The sequence below is a fragment of the Brachyhypopomus gauderio genome, chromosome 7 (assembly GCF_052324685.1).
Source record: "Brachyhypopomus gauderio isolate BG-103 chromosome 7, BGAUD_0.2, whole genome shotgun sequence".
In the NCBI taxonomy this organism is placed as follows: Eukaryota; Metazoa; Chordata; class Actinopteri; order Gymnotiformes; family Hypopomidae; genus Brachyhypopomus; species Brachyhypopomus gauderio.
Window position 1 is genome coordinate 4,026,734 of NC_135217.1, and position 21,125 is coordinate 4,047,858.

At 41.0% G+C, this 21,125-nt stretch overlaps 2 protein-coding genes across 6 annotated transcripts in view; one reads left to right on the forward strand and one right to left on the reverse strand.

Annotated features, from left to right (window-relative positions):
- Positions 1 to 21,125, reverse strand: part of LOC143518509 (nuclear GTPase SLIP-GC-like) — a 160,387-nt gene that overhangs the window by 2,788 nt on the left and 136,474 nt on the right. Inside the window, exons 1-14 of one of the 5 annotated variants that reach the window (XM_077011016.1) lie at positions 14,352 to 14,473; positions 6,649 to 6,672; positions 6,469 to 6,564; positions 5,821 to 5,917; positions 5,508 to 5,730; positions 5,128 to 5,340; positions 4,808 to 5,002; positions 3,422 to 3,600; positions 3,130 to 3,172; positions 2,899 to 3,003; positions 1,234 to 1,330; positions 980 to 1,113; positions 274 to 444; positions 36 to 193 (exon numbers count right to left, since the gene is read on the reverse strand). In XM_077011016.1, the coding sequence (XP_076867131.1) occupies positions 36 to 193; positions 274 to 444; positions 980 to 1,113; positions 1,234 to 1,330; positions 2,899 to 3,003; positions 3,130 to 3,172; positions 3,422 to 3,600; positions 4,808 to 5,002; positions 5,128 to 5,340; positions 5,508 to 5,730; positions 5,821 to 5,917; positions 6,469 to 6,564; positions 6,649 to 6,661 (1,724 nt within the window). In that variant the 5' untranslated portion in view covers positions 6,662 to 6,672; positions 14,352 to 14,473. Of the gene's footprint in view, positions 1 to 35; positions 194 to 273; positions 445 to 979; positions 1,114 to 1,233; positions 1,331 to 2,898; positions 3,004 to 3,129; positions 3,173 to 3,421; positions 3,601 to 4,807; positions 5,003 to 5,127; positions 5,341 to 5,507; positions 5,731 to 5,811; positions 5,918 to 6,468; positions 6,565 to 6,648; positions 6,673 to 14,351; positions 14,474 to 21,125 lie in introns of those variants that run through there. The other 4 variants (XM_077011015.1, XM_077011018.1, XM_077011017.1 and 1 more) reach the window with 4 other exon arrangements.
- LOC143518504 (nuclear GTPase SLIP-GC-like) overlaps positions 20,088 to 21,125 on the forward strand; it is a 40,649-nt gene continuing 39,611 nt past the window's right edge. The window contains exon 1 of the mRNA XM_077011006.1: positions 20,088 to 20,186. The gene's annotated coding sequence lies outside the window, so the exon portion shown is untranslated. The remainder of the gene's footprint in view (positions 20,187 to 21,125) is intronic.

The following is a 21,125-nucleotide window of genomic DNA, read 5'->3' on the forward strand; positions in this document are numbered from 1 at the left end:
AGTTTGAAATGAGCAAAACGCAGTTCACTACTCACGAAAAGAAGTCACTGAATTCTTTATCGATGTGGTTGTACATGTGTTTCACCAGGCATCTATTCAGATCTGATTCTACTCCAGTCTTAGACCTGTAGTATCCATCATTACTGCACAATGCCGCTAGAGTTCGGTGAAATCCACGACCGTTCTTTCTTTTCTGAGTACACAAAAGAAATTTGTTTGAAATAAATCAGTTGAAACTGATCACAGATATTAGATTAAGAGAAAACAGCTCACCGGTTCTATCACTGTTTTTGCATTTTCAATACAGTTTCTTTCAGATTCCGCTGCTCCATTTGAGAGATGTTTTTTTAGAGAATGTAAAACATTTGTGAAATATTCTTGCATGTTTTCAGATGTGTTCTGAAGATTTTTCATCAACTGCAGATACAAATCAAATCTCTCCCTCTAGAACAGAAATGTGAGAACTACTTATAGTGTACATACATGCACCAGATGCACCAGCATGATAGTGAGACTGATTTTGTTGGGTTTCATGTCTATGCTCTTCAGGATTGGTGCGTGTGCTACAGACCGATAGCTCACTGTCATGTATGTATGATGTCATGACAAGCAGCCAAGGCAGACTAGACAGACTTTGACACCTGTTGCATTCAGACAAACTTGGTGGAAGGTGGCGTGGTCATTTTTTGCTTGTGTCAAACAATCTATATGTTTGCTGATGTAGCCATGTGTATTCCTCTAGGTCAGAATTGTCTGTGGGCATGAGATTATGTGTGTATGTCATATGTGTGTGTATGTCATATGTGTGTGTATGTCATTGTCACTGCTGGGTTGAGTAGACCACCACCAAACTGGATTGCCATAAAAAAAAAATTTAAGAATGTTTCCATATAAATGTATCAGATGTGGATGGTGAAGATGGAGTGTTTCATCTCTTATGGCAGTAGAGTCAAGACTTTACTTCCATGATGAGACTTACCGTGTCTGCGTTGGTGTTCTTATAACCTTGAATCAGAGAGAGGATTCCAAGTGCACCAGAGATATAGAGATTTGCAGTTTCAGTTGTGTGAGTGTTGTTGTATGACCTCAGGAGGTTCTTGAGCATGGGGATTTCTACATATGTTGAGATTAGAGAATACCATGAAGAAGAAGAATATGTCTGTGTCATTTTATACAAAAGCAACTAGGTTAAATTTGTAAACTTTAATGTGTCTGGAAGAATGTATGCTTTACCTGTATCCTCTGGTTTCAAAAGTGGATTTTCTTTGCTGGACTCTTCAGAACTCACAGTGAACACAGAAAAGAAGTTGTCGCCACAATTGAAATGTTTCTAGAACAGGGAGAAGAGGAAAACTATTGATTGGGAGTCAAGCATACCTTAAAGCTCATAAGTCTTGTGTTAGATGTTAGTGGTCATTTATACTGTCCTAGAAAATGTCTCTTGACCACGCAAAGGTGGGGCCACTGACAAACTGACAAACTTTAGAATATTTCAAAACTACTGAATAAACAAGGTGACAACTGAAAACATGAAAACTAACTGTATGAGTTATACATGATAATCTGGAATAATGACAATTTGGCATTCAAAACGATAAAAAATAACAGACAACTGTGACGCTGGGAGCGTAGCGAAGGATGAGACACGGATCCCTCTGAATTGACAGACGTCACTTTAATTTCAATCACAAATAGCGCCAGGGCTCTCATGTTTAGAATGAGAACGTAAGTTATCGGGGGGTGGCGAACGTTGTATATCACGATCGATCGCCAGTGGAGGGCGACATAGATATGGATCAGAGGTAAATAAACTAGATTTTTTTCGCCGTGTGAAATCGGAAGTGTGGCTTGTGAAGACGGTCAAATGCGTGTGTCACGCTCAATGCGTGAGACCTGAGAACACTGAATAGCGCATATAGTGCACATAGAACATTTAACATACACTGCAACGTGTAGACTTTAGACAACGACGAGCACAGGACACTGCACGAGCGCACATTAAATAGACAAACCACATGATTCCCGCGTGATTACGAGACGAGCCACAGGTGAGACAGATTATCACAAGACACAACCACAACCACGAAGATCCACAGACGCAGACGATTGCAGGTAGACAACGTGAACACACGCCCAAAAGGGAGGGGCCGGGGTCCTCAACGTGACAACAACAGCCTTATCCAAAACAAAGGAATTACTGAATGTCAATACAAGGCTTAAAGCCTCCACTTCACTTATGATTGGAATTCAGTTCAAAAATGTGTATGGCCACTTCTTACTAGTTTGTTATGCATTGATTAATAATTAATGAGATTCATTTATTTAAGGCTTACATACCTAAATTACCTCTATAAATATAATTACAATACTACTGTAACGTATTGACCAGACAGAGAGGGATCCAACTGCGAAAGTAGACTGCTTTTATTCAAATGAGTCACGTTTACAAGAAACGGCACGAGTATCACTAGCGCTAGGTGTAGTAACAACAGCAGCGTTTTCGTGGGATGGTCAGGACGGTCCAGGGTCATAACGGGGGGGCAGAATCCGGGAGGTACAGGAGGGCTAGACAGGAGGCGAGGTCTGAGGAGAAAGCAAGGGTCAGAGCACAGGAGATCGAACAGGCAATGGAAACGCTTGGTATGCTGCATGGGAACGGCAATACTTCGCAACGAGGAAGTGGTGGGAAGGTGTATATATGTGACTGAAAAGGGGGCGTGGTAATTAGTAGCAGGTGTAGCTAGGAGGGACATATCAGACGGCATTCCTTACAACTACTCATCCTATACAACATAATTACCATATAAGTATGAACAGCAATATGAAAATAGCTCCTCAAACCAAATTTGAGATTGGTATCTCTGTACTTTGATACAATAAACAATTGAAGAAAACTACCTTTATTGTGTCTTGTTGGTTAAAAATTTTCCTCAGTTTTTCCTTAGCTGTTCTATTTCTGTGTTTTATACATGCAGCTTTTCTCTTACTGGCGTACTGAGGGTCCTGTAAGGTAGAAACATTTTGTTTATACTACATTTACCTCGTGGTAACACTGTCCATGCTAATTTAACTTTACTTCTTCATATTTATTTATTTTTGCTTTAAAAATTATTTTAAAGTCATTATTACCTCTGATGTGATTTGAAAGTCTTCATCTATGAGCTTGGCAGATCTACATTTCAAAATGTTTTTGTCATTTTAAAATTTCCAGTCAAACATATTTACATTTTAATTTAACTAATCTATTCACATGTTAAAAATGCATTGACACCCATATTTATGGACTTTAATAAGGTGGGTAGTAAACACAGTAAGCTAAATGGTAAGTGTGCCAAATGTTTTCCCGTTCCTCTATCATAAGAAAAGAAGCAGATATAGTAATTGTAACATTACAGTTTTAAGAAAGATAACTATTGTTAACCTCATGTAGCTCTGGGGGTTGATGTCATCAGTCTTGGTGCAGATGAATGAGATACTACTGCACTCTCCACCTTCTGCCATGTCTCTTACACTGTTGGACAGAAGACTCCAGGCCTCCTTGTCAGAACCAGCACGATTTATTTCACTTACAATCCACACGGTAGAACAATCTCGCAGTTTCTGTAGACCATCAAAGAATATTAAATAAAGGTTATGTATATGAAGAATATTAATAACATGATATAATCAGCTGTCAATTAATGGCCAATCAGGTGTTATGCTTGATATTTATTATTTGCCCTTAATAAATATTGCTTCTCTCAGCCTGTTACTCACTACTTGTTACAGTATGTCACGACCAGACAGAAGAGCAGACACTCGCAGATGATAACAGTATTTATTTAAACAGAGGCTTACCCACGACAGGGTCGAGAAACCATACAGAACGAAAAAGAAATCCTGGAATAGAACACCAGATCCTCAAACTAAAGACTGACTATATTAGGATCCAAAAATCACAGAGATAGGCACACGGAACGCAGAGACGCATGCGTCAAAACAAATACTGAGCAATTAGTTCCTACTCGTTCCCACTATTTATAGGGAGGGGGACAGGTGCTTCCCATCAGTACGATTGTGAGTCTGAACAATGGGGGGTCACATGAGCCCCCGCGGTATTCTGGGTACCGAAGTTCCGTCCGTCCGGGGTGGCAGGCATGGATATAACTGGACAAGTCGGTATCACGGGCCTGACACAGTAATTTAATAATTACCCATGTTCCTTTGTTCCATGAGCCCTCCACTTAGGGCGTGTGTTCATGTTGTCTACGTCTAGTCGTCTACGTCTAGTTATGTCCGTCTATGTATCTCCGTGGGTGTGGTTGTGTCTGAGCGTGTTCATTGGTCTCGCCTGTGGCTCATCTCGTGATCACTCGGGGCTTATGAGGTTTGTCTATTTAATGTGCGTTCACGCAGTGTGCCGTGCTCATCTTTGTCTGAGTCTCACAGTGTGTTTCTTGTTATATGTGCACTCACTGCACTGTCTGCGCTGCATCAAAATGAAAATACTTAAAATTAAAGTAACAATGTTGTTTGCAGTCTGACTTCCTGCCTCATCATTCAGCCCTCACCACCATTACAGTTTTGTGAACATGATCTGTTGTGTAGCAGCAATTCAGAAAACCAGTTCCCACTCCCATCTGTCATTTATACGTATATTTCTTACTGTTTCAATTGTGCCATAAATATTACTGGTGTCCTGTAGTAAATGTCCATGTCTGGTACCCTATACTAAATCCATCCTGGCCCTATCTTTGTAGCACATTGATATGAGGAAAGTTTCACGTGGACTTTCCAGAACATTCTAAAAATGAGCAGCAATACTCACCAATCTCCACATCTGATCTCTGCTCTTGTTGCAGTCTCCAGTTCCAGGGAGATCAACTAACACAACATGCTCCAGAAAATCTTTGCAGTTAGGAATCTTGATGGTCACACTCTTCACTACTGGCCAGTAACATCCCCCAGGGCTCGAATCATCATGCTGAATATAACAACCCATCAAATCTTGGAGCTCAGAAGCCTGGTGTGTGCAAAGTGAATATACACACAAAGAAAGATTCTCAATCACATACATTGAATCTTGCTTTTAGACACTGTTGGACTGGAAATTCACAAAACATCAAACAGAAATCCACGTTAACCTACATTTTTGCATGAAATTGTTTTCCTTTTGGATTTGAGGAACTCTGGAATTTCTGAGAACCTCTCATCTTTCATGAGGTCTTCTTTGACCATAAAAACACCTTCTTCTCCATACAGTGCTGTAATCTTGTCATTTGCTGCACTGAACATGTCATGATCCTTGTCATCATCTTCAGATAAAACTTTCAAAAGTGTCTCAAGTTCATCTTCCCAATTCTTAAGATTAATAGAACATTATTAGGACAAAAAGAGAACATAGAAAAAAGATTAAAAGAACATTAAAAAACACAACTGGATAGAAATGATAGGAGTTGTTTTTGCATTTTGGAGCATTAGAAAACAGGTACTATGGCCAACATACTATGAGAGAAATATTCTTGTACCTGTTTTGAGATGAATTCAATCTCAGCTATGTAGTTGGAGTTTGTCACATTGGCTTCCACCTGTATAATGACTGATGTACAGGCACAAATGCTTCCTGAAGGCAGCAGGTTACTTTCCCCCAGAACAGCATTGATCAGTGAGCTCTTACCAGTCCCCGTCCTTCCAAACAATCCCACAGTCGTTTTCTTCTTTATGTCTTCATCCAATTTTGAAAAACTTGCCCTGTGCACAATGCATAGAAGGTCATGTTCATGCCAAAATGTCTTTGGCATTTGTGCCATGAATCTGCAGTGACTACTGTACCTGACATACTGAGTGAGCTTCTCAGTGGAGCTGTTTTTAGTTTCATTTCTGAGTTTATGTTTAACACTTGTAATGATTTCTTTGGCCAATCTGATGTTCCTCGTCACTTGCAAAGACAAACACAAACCAAATATTAATAACACAATACTTGTACTACAAAAACGTAAAATGACTGAGCCATAAGTATTTGTCACAGTCCGCCCCTGACTCCTCCCTCAGTGGGTGGGGTTTGTCACGGTTTGCCCCTGACTCCTCCCTCAGTGGGTGGGGTTTGTCACGCTCTACCCCTGACTTCTCCCTCAGTGGGTGGGGTTTGTTACGATCTGCCCCTGACTCCTCCCTCAGTGCGTGGGGTTTGTCACGGTCTACTCCTGACTCCTCCCTCAGTGGGTGGGGTTTGTCATGGTCTGCCCCTGAGTCCTCCCTCAGGTTCACTTGTGTTTGTGTATATGTTCGTCTGGCATAAAATATCATTTGTCCCCAATACTTGCAATTTTAGAATGAGCAGTCTGTCTTTAAACGAATATATGCAAAGAATGTCAGTGGCTTGTTGAAATTATATTACAGGCTGTAACCAGTGAACAGGTGAGTGGGTGAGGGGGAGGGATGTGCATAAGGACTTTATTAAAAACTCGGTAAACACAGTAAAAATCTCACCATCACTCATCTCCTTGGGGCTAGGACAGTGCTGTTTGTGTCTTTTTGTTGTTTGATGTGAAGTAGAAGGCATGTCTTCACATGGCCTTTTGGTCTCTGTTAATGAAAATCAATAGAAAAACATTTTAAAAAAGTAAAACAATCTTTAATATAGAGCTTTAAAAAAACATATGTAGTTACCTCTGTTACTCATTTGCAGTTATCCTGAGGAAAAATTAGAAATATTTCAATTATTCATGGAAATAGACCTACTACTGACAGCAAGCTGGAATGAAGCAGTAATCCAGAACCAGAGTTTGATGTATTTCAGAAACTCATTATTTCACTATAAAATTTGGGCACTTGGGTAGACAGTCTACAACACATTTGACACGGATTACCAGAACTACAAGTACCATACCAGTAATATACCAGCATAAAAAAAGCAATGCAATTTATATTTGATCTGAATATTTTCTATATTTGATCTATCTAATATGAATCTTCCTGTTGTCAGATCTATACAGTAAATGATGATATGTAGGTATAAAAATGATGCTATGTACACATTACATCAGTTTACAAATGGGCGTGGTGTCTATTAAGTCAACATTTTTGGACAACAATTTTTTAAACAAAATACATGACTGGGCTACTTATGTATGAAGAGCAGCTGTAATGTAAATGATGATACACAGATTGCTGAACTCATGAAACTCATAGCAGACCACATATATATGAATATATAAGGTGTGTGACAATAAGGTGTGTGTGTGTGTGTGTGTGTGTGTATATAGGTGATGTTGTCAACACACAATAGAGCACTGCATACAAGCCTTAAGTTTCATTTTCTTGTAACCACCATTTCACGTTGGCGCTGTCACGAGACAGCCCCGGGCTGCTCCCTTTGGTGAGTGTTTGTGTCGTTTACGTCTACTTATGTCTGTCATAGAAAGTATCAGAGGTGGGACCAAGTCAGTGTTTTGCAAGTCTCAAGTAAGTCCAAGTCTTTATACCTCAAGTCCCGAGTCAAGTCTCAAGCAAAGACACTCAAGTCAAGTCAAGTCTCGAGTCAAGACAGGCAACAGTCAAGTCAAGTCCCAAGTCTGAAACTTGGAATTTCAAGTCCTTTCGAGTCTTTTTTTTTTTTAACCAATGTTGCAGGTATATTTTAAATGTAAATAATAGACATGCGTTTTAAATCTGTATTCTCCTCAAATCTTGATAAAACGTGCAACTGAAAACACGAAGTATAAAAAAAATTAAAATTACACCTCTTTATTGCACAGTTCAATTTGTTAAACTTAGCTGCAAAAATATTCAATTTTCCAGAAATAAATATTATGTGAAAAAGTCATAAGTAGAACTCCACGTTCAAATAAAAAGTGCTGATATTTTCACAGTACAATACAACGAACCATAACAGCATTTTCCCTCTCTTCTCTTATCTGGTTTCTTGGAGAACATGTGTGAGTGACACAAGACAAACAAATATAAGAACTGAACAATTAACAGGAATCTGCAACTTTAGACATTTCAGTAAACTATTCTGCATTGCATTTCTGGCCAAAAGTCTGTATGTCATTTGTGCACGATGAATGATGTCCCCATAGCTGAAAACTCGCTCCACTTTTGTCAATATATTTTTTTCTCGACGTAGATGTCTTCAAATACACAATCCATGCTGAGATAGAACTGGATATTATGATGGTGACAGAGAGAGGCTCTCTTCCCCGAGTTCAGATACAGAACCCAGGGTTGCCAACTCTCACGCATTGAGCGTGAGACACACGCATTTGACCGTCTTCACACGCTCTCACGCCACACATCCGATTTCTCACGCCGGAAAAAAATCTAGTTTATTTACCTCTGATCCACATCTATGATTCAATGAGTTACTAGTTCGCTCTGGCACCAACCACTGGCGATCGATCGATCGCGATATAATACTTAATTTGTGTCCATTTTACACCCCGCCAGGTAAAAATGTATGTTCGCCAACCCCCCATTTGATTGGTTGTGCTGCAGCTCATGCCTACATCATCCAATTGCACACCCGGAGAGCCAACCGCAGTTTTAGACCTGCAGTTCTAGACCTGCAGTTCTAGACGTGCCGTAGTTTTAGATGTATGTAACGTAATATCCAGATAGTGTTTTAGTATGTCGCGGGAGCAGATGGAAGAATATTTATAAGCAACAATAATATATGATAGATATATGATAATGTCTGAAGGTAATTTTTGGGTTATCGTAATGTTTATGTCATGAAGGATGAATCTGACTAGCGTTAGTGTGTCTTGGTTCGTTAGTTCTGGCTACCTTTATGGCTACTTAGTAGCTACTTTGATTAAATTTGAAACAACTTAAAGGAAGGAAATTAGCACTTACTACGCTACTATTAATACTAAAAGTAGTAAGCAAGCTAAAGTAGCATTTCCCCATCATTATTAACCCATAAGAACCCAGACTATGTTCTGAATATTGATACAATTGAGCATATTAATATATGATACACATATATTTAGTCTGCTAAATGCCATAAATGTAAATGTAAATATGATCGGTCTGAAGGTCATTTTTGTGTTATCGTAATGTTTATGTCATGAAGGATGAATCTGGCTAGCGTTAGTGTGTCTTAGTTCGTTAGTTCTGGCTACCTTTATGACTACTTTGTAGCTACTTCGACTTTGAGAGAAATGCTAGTCCTGCGAACGTAAATTTTTGCCGGGGGGGGGGGGGGGGGGGGGGGGTGGTGGCGAACGTAAAATGGACAAAAATTTGTATTATATTGCGATCGATCGGTCGCCAGCGAATGGTAACTCATTGAATCATAGATATGGATCAGAGGTAAATAAACTAGATTTTTTTTCGGCGTGAGAAATCGGATGTGTGGCGTGTGAGCGAAAAACCCCAAGTATCACATAATATTTGCTAGTTGCATGCCAATGAAGGTATACGAGTAAAATAAATCACTCCTAACATTCTGGAAACGTATGCTTACTCACTGAAAGCATCCTGACATTATGCAATTTTTGCTGATTTTTAATACAAAATAGCCTATGCCAGTAATCCAGTTGTTTAATTAAAAATAAAATATCTTCAGGAGACAAGCTGTGTGTGTAAATGACAAAATTAATCAAAACTCCCTAAAAGAACAGGGAAAATGAGGCGTACTACTTCTATTTAAATACAAAATGTGGTGTACATTATCGTTTAAAACTTGTCAAATGTTATAGATTTGGCTAAAACAATTCAGAATCAATGGGCTTATTTAACAAATAAACAATGGATTATTACAATATACAAGCCCCTGAGCCTACGGCATGCATTGGAACTGCTGGTCTAGAACTGCGGTTGGCTGTCGTTAGCTACATTCCGAGCCGCTAGGTGGCGCATGGCTAAAACTACAGCACGTCTAGAACTGCAGGTCTAAAACTGCAGGTCTAGAACTGCAGTTGGCTCTCCGGCTGTGCAATTGGATGCATCTCGCTCATGCACACACACACGTACAGAGTGTGGAAAAGCAGAGGACTGGTCGAGGGGGGAGGTCTGCATCAGAAGGACGGAAATGAAATTAATGGGGCGCACTTTATAAATATTAATATGCGTTTTAAAATTTAGATTTGGGGTAAAAAAAATGAAGTCTTTGCAAGTAAACAGGTTCAAGTCCAATTCAAGTCCCAAGTTATTGGTGTAAAAGTCCAAGTCAAGCCTAAGTCTCTGAATATTTTTTCAAGTCAAGTCAAAAGTCTTAATATTAATGACTCGAGTCTGACTCGAGTCCAAGTCATGTGACTCGAGTCCCCACCTCTGGAAAGTATTATTTAGGCAAAAGCTCGTGAGTGTTTGGTGAACTACGTGTGTTGCGGTAGAAGGGGGAGGTGCTTGATCTTGACTGAAAAACGTTGTATTGGAGATTGCACGAGCTGAGATAAAGAGCTCGGCGACTGAAAAACCCGCCTAAAATCGTGTAGTGTGAACCGGGCATAAGGTGTAGTTTGAGACCTAGGCAAACTAACGTAGAGGAAAAGAACTCGTACGAAAGACAGACCAAAGAATAAAAACGTACACTGAACACTCGATTAAACACAATCTATGAACCCCAAAGGCATAGTCTGAGACTAGGGAAAGGCATGAAACGTAGACAACGGAAGCTTATACTAAGGACTTACCAAGGCATGAAAACATAAGGACCACTCGACTCAAACAAGGACAATCTATGAACCCACAATGTGTAGTATGGAGTGAGATTGCGGTCTTTAAAATATGAGAGCGCAAAGATAAGATTCAATCAAGCAAGTCAGACACACTGAGCACGCAAAATCAAGAAAACTGAGCGCTGTTAATTGCGCTCACTTCCCTGTTTTCAGTGCGCGTTTCAGTTTTTTGCTCGCTTCTAAAATTTCTGCTCGCGTCATGATTACAAGTACGTTAAAGATCAAAGCTTGGTAGAGGATTACCTGCGGGTTCAGGTAATTATGCCGCGTCTGTGGCATTAACCACACTAAACAGAGACGCTGGGGGATTCTAGATAACATCACTCATCGAGGCATTACCGCTTTATAACTTTAAAAATACGACAGCACAAATGTTTATTTAAATAAACCAGCATTAACGAGCAGAAATGGTTTTCTGTTTCTGATCACACGAGACCCTTCACGGAGGTCGGCCGTTGTACCGCCGTAGTTTGAGGCACACAGTTGCTCTGCCACAGCGCTCAATTTGGCAATAACAGTCACATCAGCGCCAGATAAGGCTGATATGTCTGCTATGAAACTCATAGCAGACCACATATATATGAATATATAAGGTGTGTGACAAAAAGGTGTGTGTGTGTGTGTATATATGTGATGTTGTCAACACACAATAGAGCACTGCATACAAGCCTTAAGTTTCATTTTCTTGTCACCACCATTTCACGTTGGCGCTGTGACGAGACAGCCCCGGGCTGCTCCCTTTGGCGAGTGTTTGCGTCGTTTACGTCTACTTATGTCTGTCATAGAAAGTATTATTCAGGCAAAAGCTCGTGAGTGTTTGGTGAACTACGTGTGTTGCGGTAGAAGGGGGAGGTGCTTGATCTTGACTGAAAAACGTTGTATTGGAGATCGCACGAGCTGAGATAAAGAGACCAAAGAAACATCTGTGTGTGTGTGTCCTCAGTTTATTATAATGTCCATATATGTATTTCCGTGGTTGTGGTTCTACTTGAGTGCTGCACGGGTCCGTTTTGTGAGACCCGCACCCACCCATATCCGCAGAGTACAGCACCCACCCACCCGCGAACCCGTGGCTATTTCAAAGATAAATCCGTACCCGCCCGGACCCGTTAATATTCTACCCGTTACCCACTCGTGCCCGTGAAAAATCACACAAATCGAAAGTATTCCTATAGAGCACTTTATTTTTCAATGCGCCTCTGAAAAAACGTCAGTACAACACAAAATAAAATCTAAGGTTGCTGTGCAGGAACAGTATTCCTATCTAAGGGCGTACTCACACTAGGCACGGTTTGCTCGTTCCGTGCTGGGGCCCGGTTATCCCCCCTCCCCACTCCCCCGCTGGCCTGCACTCACACTCGCTTCAGCAACCCGGCCCGAGCACGCTTACGTCATCACAACGCCGCTTTATTTGGAAAAAAGCGTGCTCGCACAACACTATAGAGTTCACGATTCTCTTTTTATTGTATTTTTGGAGTCGTTTTGGGAGTGCAGAAACACGGTGCAAGCACAGATTTATCGATAATTTAACACAACGATTGTCTGCTAATCGCTTTGCCGCTATGACTGTTTAACGTGAGCGTCGCATCACTGATGTCATGTTTGAGTTCCAGCGAAATGAACCAATCAGACGAGGCACCAAGCGGGCCCGGGCACGGATAGCGCTCACACTAGAAGCGAACCGTGCCCGAGTCCACATGAATCGTGCCCTGGCCCACCTCTTCAAAGCGGGCCCGAGCACGGTTAACTGATCCGGGCCCAGGCACGGTTGGAGCGCTCACACTAGCCAAACGAACCGTGCTTCGGCAGGCAACCGTGCCCGGGCCCGGATCACAGAGCCTAGTGTGAGTACGCCCTAAATGTAGCAACTGGTAAAACGCAAGAAAATTTATGTAGTCAACCGGTGCCATAACACAATGCAAAACGAGAGGGAACAAATGACAGAATAACAACAAAAAAAATCGCATAGGTTCACAAATCTATCCTAGGTTACTGTGCAGGAACAGTATGTCGTCCACAGTCCCAGGTTTGAGCTGCGTTCTGCGCTCTTGGATCACAAAACCAGCGGAGGAAAAATCTCTCACTCGCAGCGCTGGATGCGGGGATGGAGAGGACACTTCGGGCAGTTGTTGCCAGGTTGGGGAAATCATCTTGGTGTTCTTTCCATCACAAAAGAACATCGAACGATTCGTCCTTAGGTGGCTTGAGTTCGATGTATGCTGAAACTTCATCCTCGTTTGGCTTAGCTGAAATCCGTATTTAACTTACCTGCCCGCATACCCACCCGTTAAATTGCGGTATGTATAAAACCCACCCGTTTCAGCATCTATTTGCCCGTACCGGTATCCGACCCGGTGCAGGACTCTAACGTGAGTATGTTCATCGGTCTCACCTGTGGTTCGTCTCACTATCACTCGGGTCTCGTGTAGTTCGTCCTACACCGTATGGAGGGTGTGTTAATATGCGCCGTTACAGACACAGAAAAAGCATGTATAACTCATAGTGCCTTTGAATTATGTAACCATAATGTTTAGGTTTCCTACAACGCAGTGTGTAAAATGTAAAAAAATCTCCTATATTCAGCATTCTTGTCACGTATGGCCTCGCCCCTCCCTTGGCTGTCACTCCAGGTTCCCTTGTGTCTGTGTCCCGTGCCTGTTGATCCCGCCCCACTCGTTTATATCGTGATTCCCTTGTTTATTGCCACACCCCCGTGTCATTATCATCACCTGTTCCTTGTTTCGGTTCTATGTATTTAAGTCCCGTCATTCCCCAGTCGAGTCATCCGTGGTTTTGTTCATGCTGTTTGTTTGTGCTTTGTCTCATCAGTCGGTTTGTTTCATCAGCCAGTTTTGAAGTCCTGTTCGTTGTATCCCCGTCTCAATCCCTGTGTTTTCCGTCATCCGTTTGTTCCTGCCTAGTTCGTGAGTCCTCCTGGTTTCTGTTTTGTCATGCCTGTTTTTCGTTCTTGTTCGGATTGCTTCAACGTTATGACCCCTGCCTGTTTTATTGACCCTGGTTTTGGTATTCCCTGTATTAAATCTCGCTCATCTCAGCATTTGTGTCCGTCTCCTCGCTCCGTGGCGCAAGCCACGTTACAATTCTGCTATAATTATAATAAACAAAGGTGATTTAAAATTATAATAAACAACTAAAGGAGATTTGCAGGTTGCTGAACTTGTATAAAAGTAATAACCGACAACAAATGGGTGTGGCGTCTACTAAATCATATCATGTACAATCGCCATTTCTGGAGAATGTGCGCTGCCTACAGGACTTAGGTTTCGTTTTCTTGTGACCTGCCGCAATTTCCAGCTGACAACTGACGTGACAACTTGGTCAGTAACTATGTTCTGAATCTGAACCCTTCAGTGTATTTTTACGTTCTCAATGGTGCAAGTCCCATTTCTGAGTGGTTACTGCTCACACCATCCTATCTAACAGTGTATAAGTAGTGAGCAGGAATTAAATGAAGGGGGGTAGTGATGTGGAGGACATGTCACCCCAGTATTTCATCAAAATTATGCCTATGCTTCCTCAAAATTATCTTTTATTAACACTGCTCTGCTACTCAGACAATATAGATAACATCCTTATACATTAATCTGGCATCAAAACAAACAAGCATCAACAAAATCTGAACAAAAAAGATGTAAACAGATTGTTAAAATATGTTATGCTACTTACTGTGTATGTAGTTGTGTTGAACAGAAGAGCAGTTGACACCGCTCTATAAAGGATGATATGCAGGTAGCTAAACTTGTTCAATCGCCTTTTCTGGAGAATGAGCGCTGCATACCGGACTTAGGTTTCATTTTCCTGTGTGCTGCCGCTGTTTTCATGCCTTATGATTCAGTAGACACCACCCCCATTTGGCTATTACTTACATACAAGTTCAGCTACCTGCATATCATAATTTATACAACTGTTTCAACTGCAACTACATACACAGTAGCCTATTAAGGACATTACATCAAAGTTGGATCAGCCTGTAGTGTGTTTTTCCACTTTAATTTTGTGTGTGGCTCCAAATCCTGGCCTCCATTGGTTAATAAATTTGATTTCCATTGATGATTTTTGTGTGATTTTGTTGTCAGCACATTCAACTTTGTACAGAACAAAGTATTCAGTGAGAATATTTCATTCATTCAGATCTAGGATGTGTTATTTGAGTGTTCCCTTTATTTTTTTGAGTAGTGTATAGGCTTGTCACAATACTAAGAATTACAACTTCGATACGATACTTAAAAAAATATTGAAATTCGATACCAAAGTCAGATACGGTGCTAATTTCCGTTTTAAAGCCTTTTTATTTTTTTTTATAAACAAACAAATGAATGTTGCTTTGTGTTTGAAAATGCTTGAAATTGTAACTTCATTTCACAACAAATATCTGTCTGACTGAACAGTTCTTTTGTGTTAACAAATACGAGCATCTTGTAATTACAGGATGAAACATGAGAGAACGTGAAGACATTACGATTGAGCGTTTTGAAAATAAACAACCATTAAATAATGTGATAAAAAGCGAATAATTTCGAGTATATGTATAAATATTTAACTTATCCCAACAAACATGCGACGTCAGAAAGACGTTAAAATCAAGTCTGTATCACGTCGGTCAGTCCAGACCCATTTTTGCATGTCTGGTGGACGTTCAAAACTGGTTCAAAATCTGACAGTGTGACTAGGACCTTAACCTTTTAAGTTAACATGAACGTCTATGACGAGTTTTCTATCTGAACGTCTGACTAGGACCTTTATTGGATGTCAGGACGTGCAAAAACTGCAACTGAACGGCAGTAATAGACGTTTAAAAAAGACTTCGCTAAAACTTTCATTCTGGCTTTTCAGTGGACGTCTTTAAACCTCTGACAAAGTGTCTTTGCTCGTGCTGGGAAATATTGAAATGGACCTTGAAAGTGACATACAAGTGTTTGAATTCCACAAGGTGTATGAACCCTGCAAACATGATTTTGTTCATCGCGCTGAAGCGCGGCGCACGCGAGGTCGTGCACCTCTCGAATTTTGTAACTTCGCGCGCGCCGCGCGTCAGCGCAATGAACAAAGTCATGTTTGCAGGGTTCAATTCAAGCGCTTGTACCAATATTTCCCAGCACGTTAAACTTAATTAAGTTAAATATTTATACATATACTCGAAATGATTCGAAATATTGCGCTTTTAATCACATTATTTAATGGTTGTTTATTTTCAAACGCCCAAGACGTTAGTCTTCACGTTCTCTCATGTTTCATCCTGGAATTACAAGAGGCTCGTATTTGTTAATGTAATACAAGAAAACTGTTCAGTCAGACAGATATTTGTTGTGAAACGAAGTAGTTACAATTTCAACATTTTCAAGTACTTTAGCCTAAATTGCAGCACTTTTCAAACCTGAAACACAAAGCAGCATTAAAATTCGTCAGGTAAGTGTTCATTCCCCTGTTTTGAGGGGTGTTTCTTTTATACTACCACATATAGTTTCGGACAACACTGCAAAGCGGAAAGTATAAAGCCTCCACCGTTCTCGGAGGTTCACGCGAGGTGCGCGCGGAGTCGAGCGCTATGGTCACTCAACCAGGCTTTAGCGCCCTTCGTTGAAATGTTCCAAAAGCACCGCTTGCGGGCTTGTTCATGTCCTTCAGTTTTCCATCTGTATCTGCTTCGAATCCAACAGCACTGCGTTTGCTTTAGCTGCCATATTAGCATTACAAAGTGTCCTGTGCATTACGGCAGCTTGGGTGGGTCAAACGAAAGCGCATTTTATGTAAAAAGAATCGATACTTAAGAGAAACGAGTATTGTACCGTTTCAGAATGTTCAGTATCGATACATATCGATATATCGATATTTTTGACAACACTAGTAGTGTATATATATATGTGTGTGTGTGTGTGTGTGTGTGTGTGTGTCGATGTCATGTCAAGTTGCTCACCTTTGAGTCCGCATAAGTGTTGTCTCTAGCTATGTTAAATCTTATACGTTGTTCATGTGACAAGTGCTTTAGATAATAATGGCCACTTTGTCAAGTGCTTGTTTCGTCATCCTGTCTACTCCTCGCCGTTATATTTTGTTTCTCCAATTGTAATGCATCATTTACTGTAGTGTCAGATAGGACATGGGGGATTATATACAACTGTTGTGGTATCTAGATGGACAATAAAAGTGATTTATGCATGCCAGCTTAATCCTTATGTGATTTGTTCAAAGTTGTTGTTATTTGTGATTTAGTTTGGTGATATGGTGATATGATGACTGTGACGTGCTTTGGTCAAAATACCATGAGGCTCAAGCACCACTGCACAGTGACCCCATACTGTAGTGCAGGGATGGGCAACCTCCATGATAAAGAGGGCCAAAAAATTATTGGAGGGCCACATGACCACGCACTTCAAATAATTGGATATGAAAGACACTACAAATTATTCTCAATAAGAACACATTTTAAATGAATTCAGATCTGTATGTTTATTGCACCAACATACATCTATTTTCTGCATATAAATGCATTAACATGTCCTTAATAAGCAACAAAGACAAAACATTTGCTTAATAAAAAAGTGCAAAAAGGAATTTGAACTCCTTCATATCAAAGAAGTGTAATGCGTAGCGCGCTGCGGAGCGAGGAGGCGGACACAAACGCTGAGAAGAGCGAGATTAAATAAGGGGAGTTCCATAGGCGAAGTCGTTTGTACAGGCACGGGTCAAAACGGGAGAGCCGTCCAAGTGGTCAACAGGACAGGCAGGAGTCGTAACAGGAGAGCCATTCACAATGGAGAAACACAACGGAGACGGAAAATACCAGAACAGCGATGACAGATAATCCACAAAACCGAACAAACCACAAATAACCGACAACGGGCAAAACACAGAGATACAAGTACACAGGACTAAACTAGACACAACTGAACACACTGACGACACGGGCGTGGCAGACAGAGGGAAACCAGGACAACAGACACGCAGGGCGGGATAACCGGGCAAGGAACAACACCGACACGGGAGAGGGGGGCGTAGCCCTACGTGACAAGAACAAAAAAGTCCTGCTCGATCGGTTTTTTTTTCTTTTAATTATTAAATTATTATTGATCTATTTGCAGGCCTCCAGTTGCCCATCCCTGCTGTAGTGTAATTGGAACCTTAGTGGTGAGCATGAACAGTCAGAGATGGATAAGCTATTAAAGTAAAATAAAGTTTAAGTCATGGTCTGGTGGTTAGGGGACTGGAGGGTCGTGGGATCGATTCCCAGACCTGAGGCCATGACTGAGGTGCCCTTGAGCAAAGCACCTAACCCCAAGTGCTCCCTGGGTCCTGGGTTAGGACTGCCCACCTGCTCTGGGCACGTGTGCACCACAGCCCCCTAGTAATCACTAGTGTGTGTGTGTTAACTGCACAGATGGGTAAATGCAGAGGAAACATTTCAATTGAGGTGAAAGTCACAATTGACAAATATGGCACATTTCATTTTTCATTTCAATAGAAATAATTAAAATATTAATGAAAAATGAAAATGGCTCGATCCAGAGATCTCCGTTACAAACACTCAAAATGTCTGCAAGAGAGAGCTACTCCTCTCTATGCCTTTATAATAACTACATCTAATTACGTAAGTATTCGTGAAAGAATTGAAGACGTAAGGTCTGATTGATCTCTGGTGACAGCATTGCCTGGTGATGTCAGCGCTACCCCTCGTTGGACCATCAGGTGTTCTGTTTCCTCATGTTCTGTACATTCTTCCTTATTTCTTATTTTTATTTCTTCACACCATCCCTACTATGAATCATGGGGGTGGAAGCATCACGCTTTGGGGTGTTTTTCTGCACATGGGACAGGACGACTGCACTGTATTAAGGAGAGGATGACGGGGGCCATGTATTGCGAGATTTTGGGGAACAACCTCCTTCCCTCAGTTAGAGCATTGAAAATGGGTCGTGGCTGGGTCTTTCAACATGACAATGACCCAAAGCACACAGCCAAGATAACCAAGGAGTGGCTCCGTAAGAAGCATATCAGGGTTCTGGAGTGGCTTAGCTAGTGTCCAGACCTAACCCTAGAGAATATCTTTGGAGGGAGCTCAAACTCTGTGTTTCTCAACGACAGACCAGAAACCTGGCTGATCTGGAGAAGATCTGTGTGGAGGAATGGGCCAAAGTCCCTGCTGAAGTGTGTGCAAACCTGGTGAAAAACTACAGGAAACGTTTGACCTTTATAATTGCAACCAAAGGCCACTGTACCAAATATTAACCTTGATTTTCACAGGTGTTCAAATACGTATTTGCAGCAGTAACACACAAATAAATTACTTAAAATCATACATTGTGATTTCCCTTTTTTAATATATAGATTATGTCTCTCACAGTGGACATGCATCTAAGATCAAATACTGGTATTGTAGGCTCCGACTGCAGTGTTACTCCCCAGGTGAACCTCGGAGAAGAAAGATATGTGATGTGGTAAATATGTTTATAGATTATTCAAAGGCCAAACTAAACAGATGAGTCTTTAATCGAGTTTTAAACATTGAGACTGTGTCTGAGTCCCGAATAAAGGCAGGAAGATTATTCCACAGTTGTGGAGCTTTAAAAGAAAAGGCTCTTCCACCTGCTGGGATTTTTTTGATCCTAGGAACAGTTAATAACCCTGCATCCTGCGAACGAAGTGACGAGAATTTCCGAGTCAAGATGAGAATTTCCCCTCCATAAGTGGGAGAACTTGCAAAGTCGCAGGGTGTTCAAATACTTATTGTAACTCAGCTCGCGCTGCAGAGCGAGGGGACGGACACAAACGCTGAGAAGAGCGAGATTTATTAAAGGGAATACCATCTTTGTTGTCAGATAACCAGTCCGGGTTCAACACGGGAGGGCAGTCGGAATAACAGAGGTACACAGGCATACTAAACACAACGGGGAAACACAGAGCAAACTCACGAGCAAGATGAAACGGCGAACAGGAAAGCACAAACCAACAGCATGAACAAAACCACAGATAACCAGACAGGGGAATTGCAGGGACTGATATACATGAAACTAAACTAGGAACAGGTGACGGCAATGACACGGGGTGTGGTAACAAACGAGGAATCACGGAGACAACGAGCAGGGTGGGATAAACAGGCAAGGAACACAGACACGAGGAAACATGGAGTGACAGCTAAGGGAGGGGGCGAGGCCATGCGTGACACTTATTTTCCCCACTGTATATATGTTTGTTTATATGTTTATTCTAAACCTAGTCTGAATTTTGATTAATCTGAATTATTCTACATTAGCCAACAATTACCATATTATATGGTTAAACTGTCTTGTTCGTGGTCAACAGGACAGTTTAACCTTTTGGCGGTAAAAAAATAATTTACTGTTTCTTTAAGTCCTGTGGGTGATGATCTCATGTTGGTGTACCAATCCTTTTCTCATAAATTATGAGTACACACTACACCCATTTGTAGTCTGCTTGTCTTCAGCAATCCATGTATCATCATTTATACAGCTATTACAACTCTTCTGTTCAGCACAACTATATACAGTGAGTAGCAATGCATTTTAAAAACAATCTGTTTACATCTTTTTAGGTCAAACTTTGCTGCTATTTGTTTGCTGTCAGATTAATGTTTAATGTGTTATCTACTGTATATTGTCTAAGTGGTAGAGCAGTAGTAATTAAAGCTATATTTTTGAGGAATTATAGGCATAGTTTTGGGAGTTATTGGGGTGAAATGTCCTCCACATCAATTTTCGCCCAATAATTCCTGCTCACACTACTTATATATATAACATATATACTTATATGTTGGATAGGATGATGTGAGCAGTGACCATCCTGAAAGTTGAATCGGAACCTGCACCATTATGAAGATAAAAATATGCGCTGTCCAAATTTCAAAAATATTGCCAGTTGCCACGTCAGTTGTCGGCAGGAAATGGTGGCAGCTCACTAGAAACGAAACCTAAGTCCTGTAGGCAGTGCTCATTCTCCAGAAAAGGCAATTGTATGTTATGATTTAGTAGATAACGCATCCATTAGTCGTTCAACAAGTTCAGCAACCTGCAAGTTACCATTTATATAGTTGTTTATTATAATTATATGACAATTCTGAACTAAACAAAGAGAGCCAGGTGTTATCTATATTGTCTAAGAATAGTGATAATTAAAGCTATATTTTTGAGGAAATATATGCATAGAGTAACCCGTTGGGACACGAGCACTGTACCCAACACGAGGCGTATGGAAATGGGGCTGAACCTATAAGATACTGAAAGCAGCGCGGTCAAACCACCGTAGAGCAACGGGGAAAAAGGGCAACTAAACGCGGAATCAATCAAAGATGAAATGAAAACTGGACCGTGGTAACAACACGGGAGAATAAACGAAATGAAATCTCAAAAGACACAGAAAACCCAACGCGTAGTGAAGGGAAGAAATGAAGGCAAAACGAAAACGAACAAAAGACGCAAGGGGAAGTAG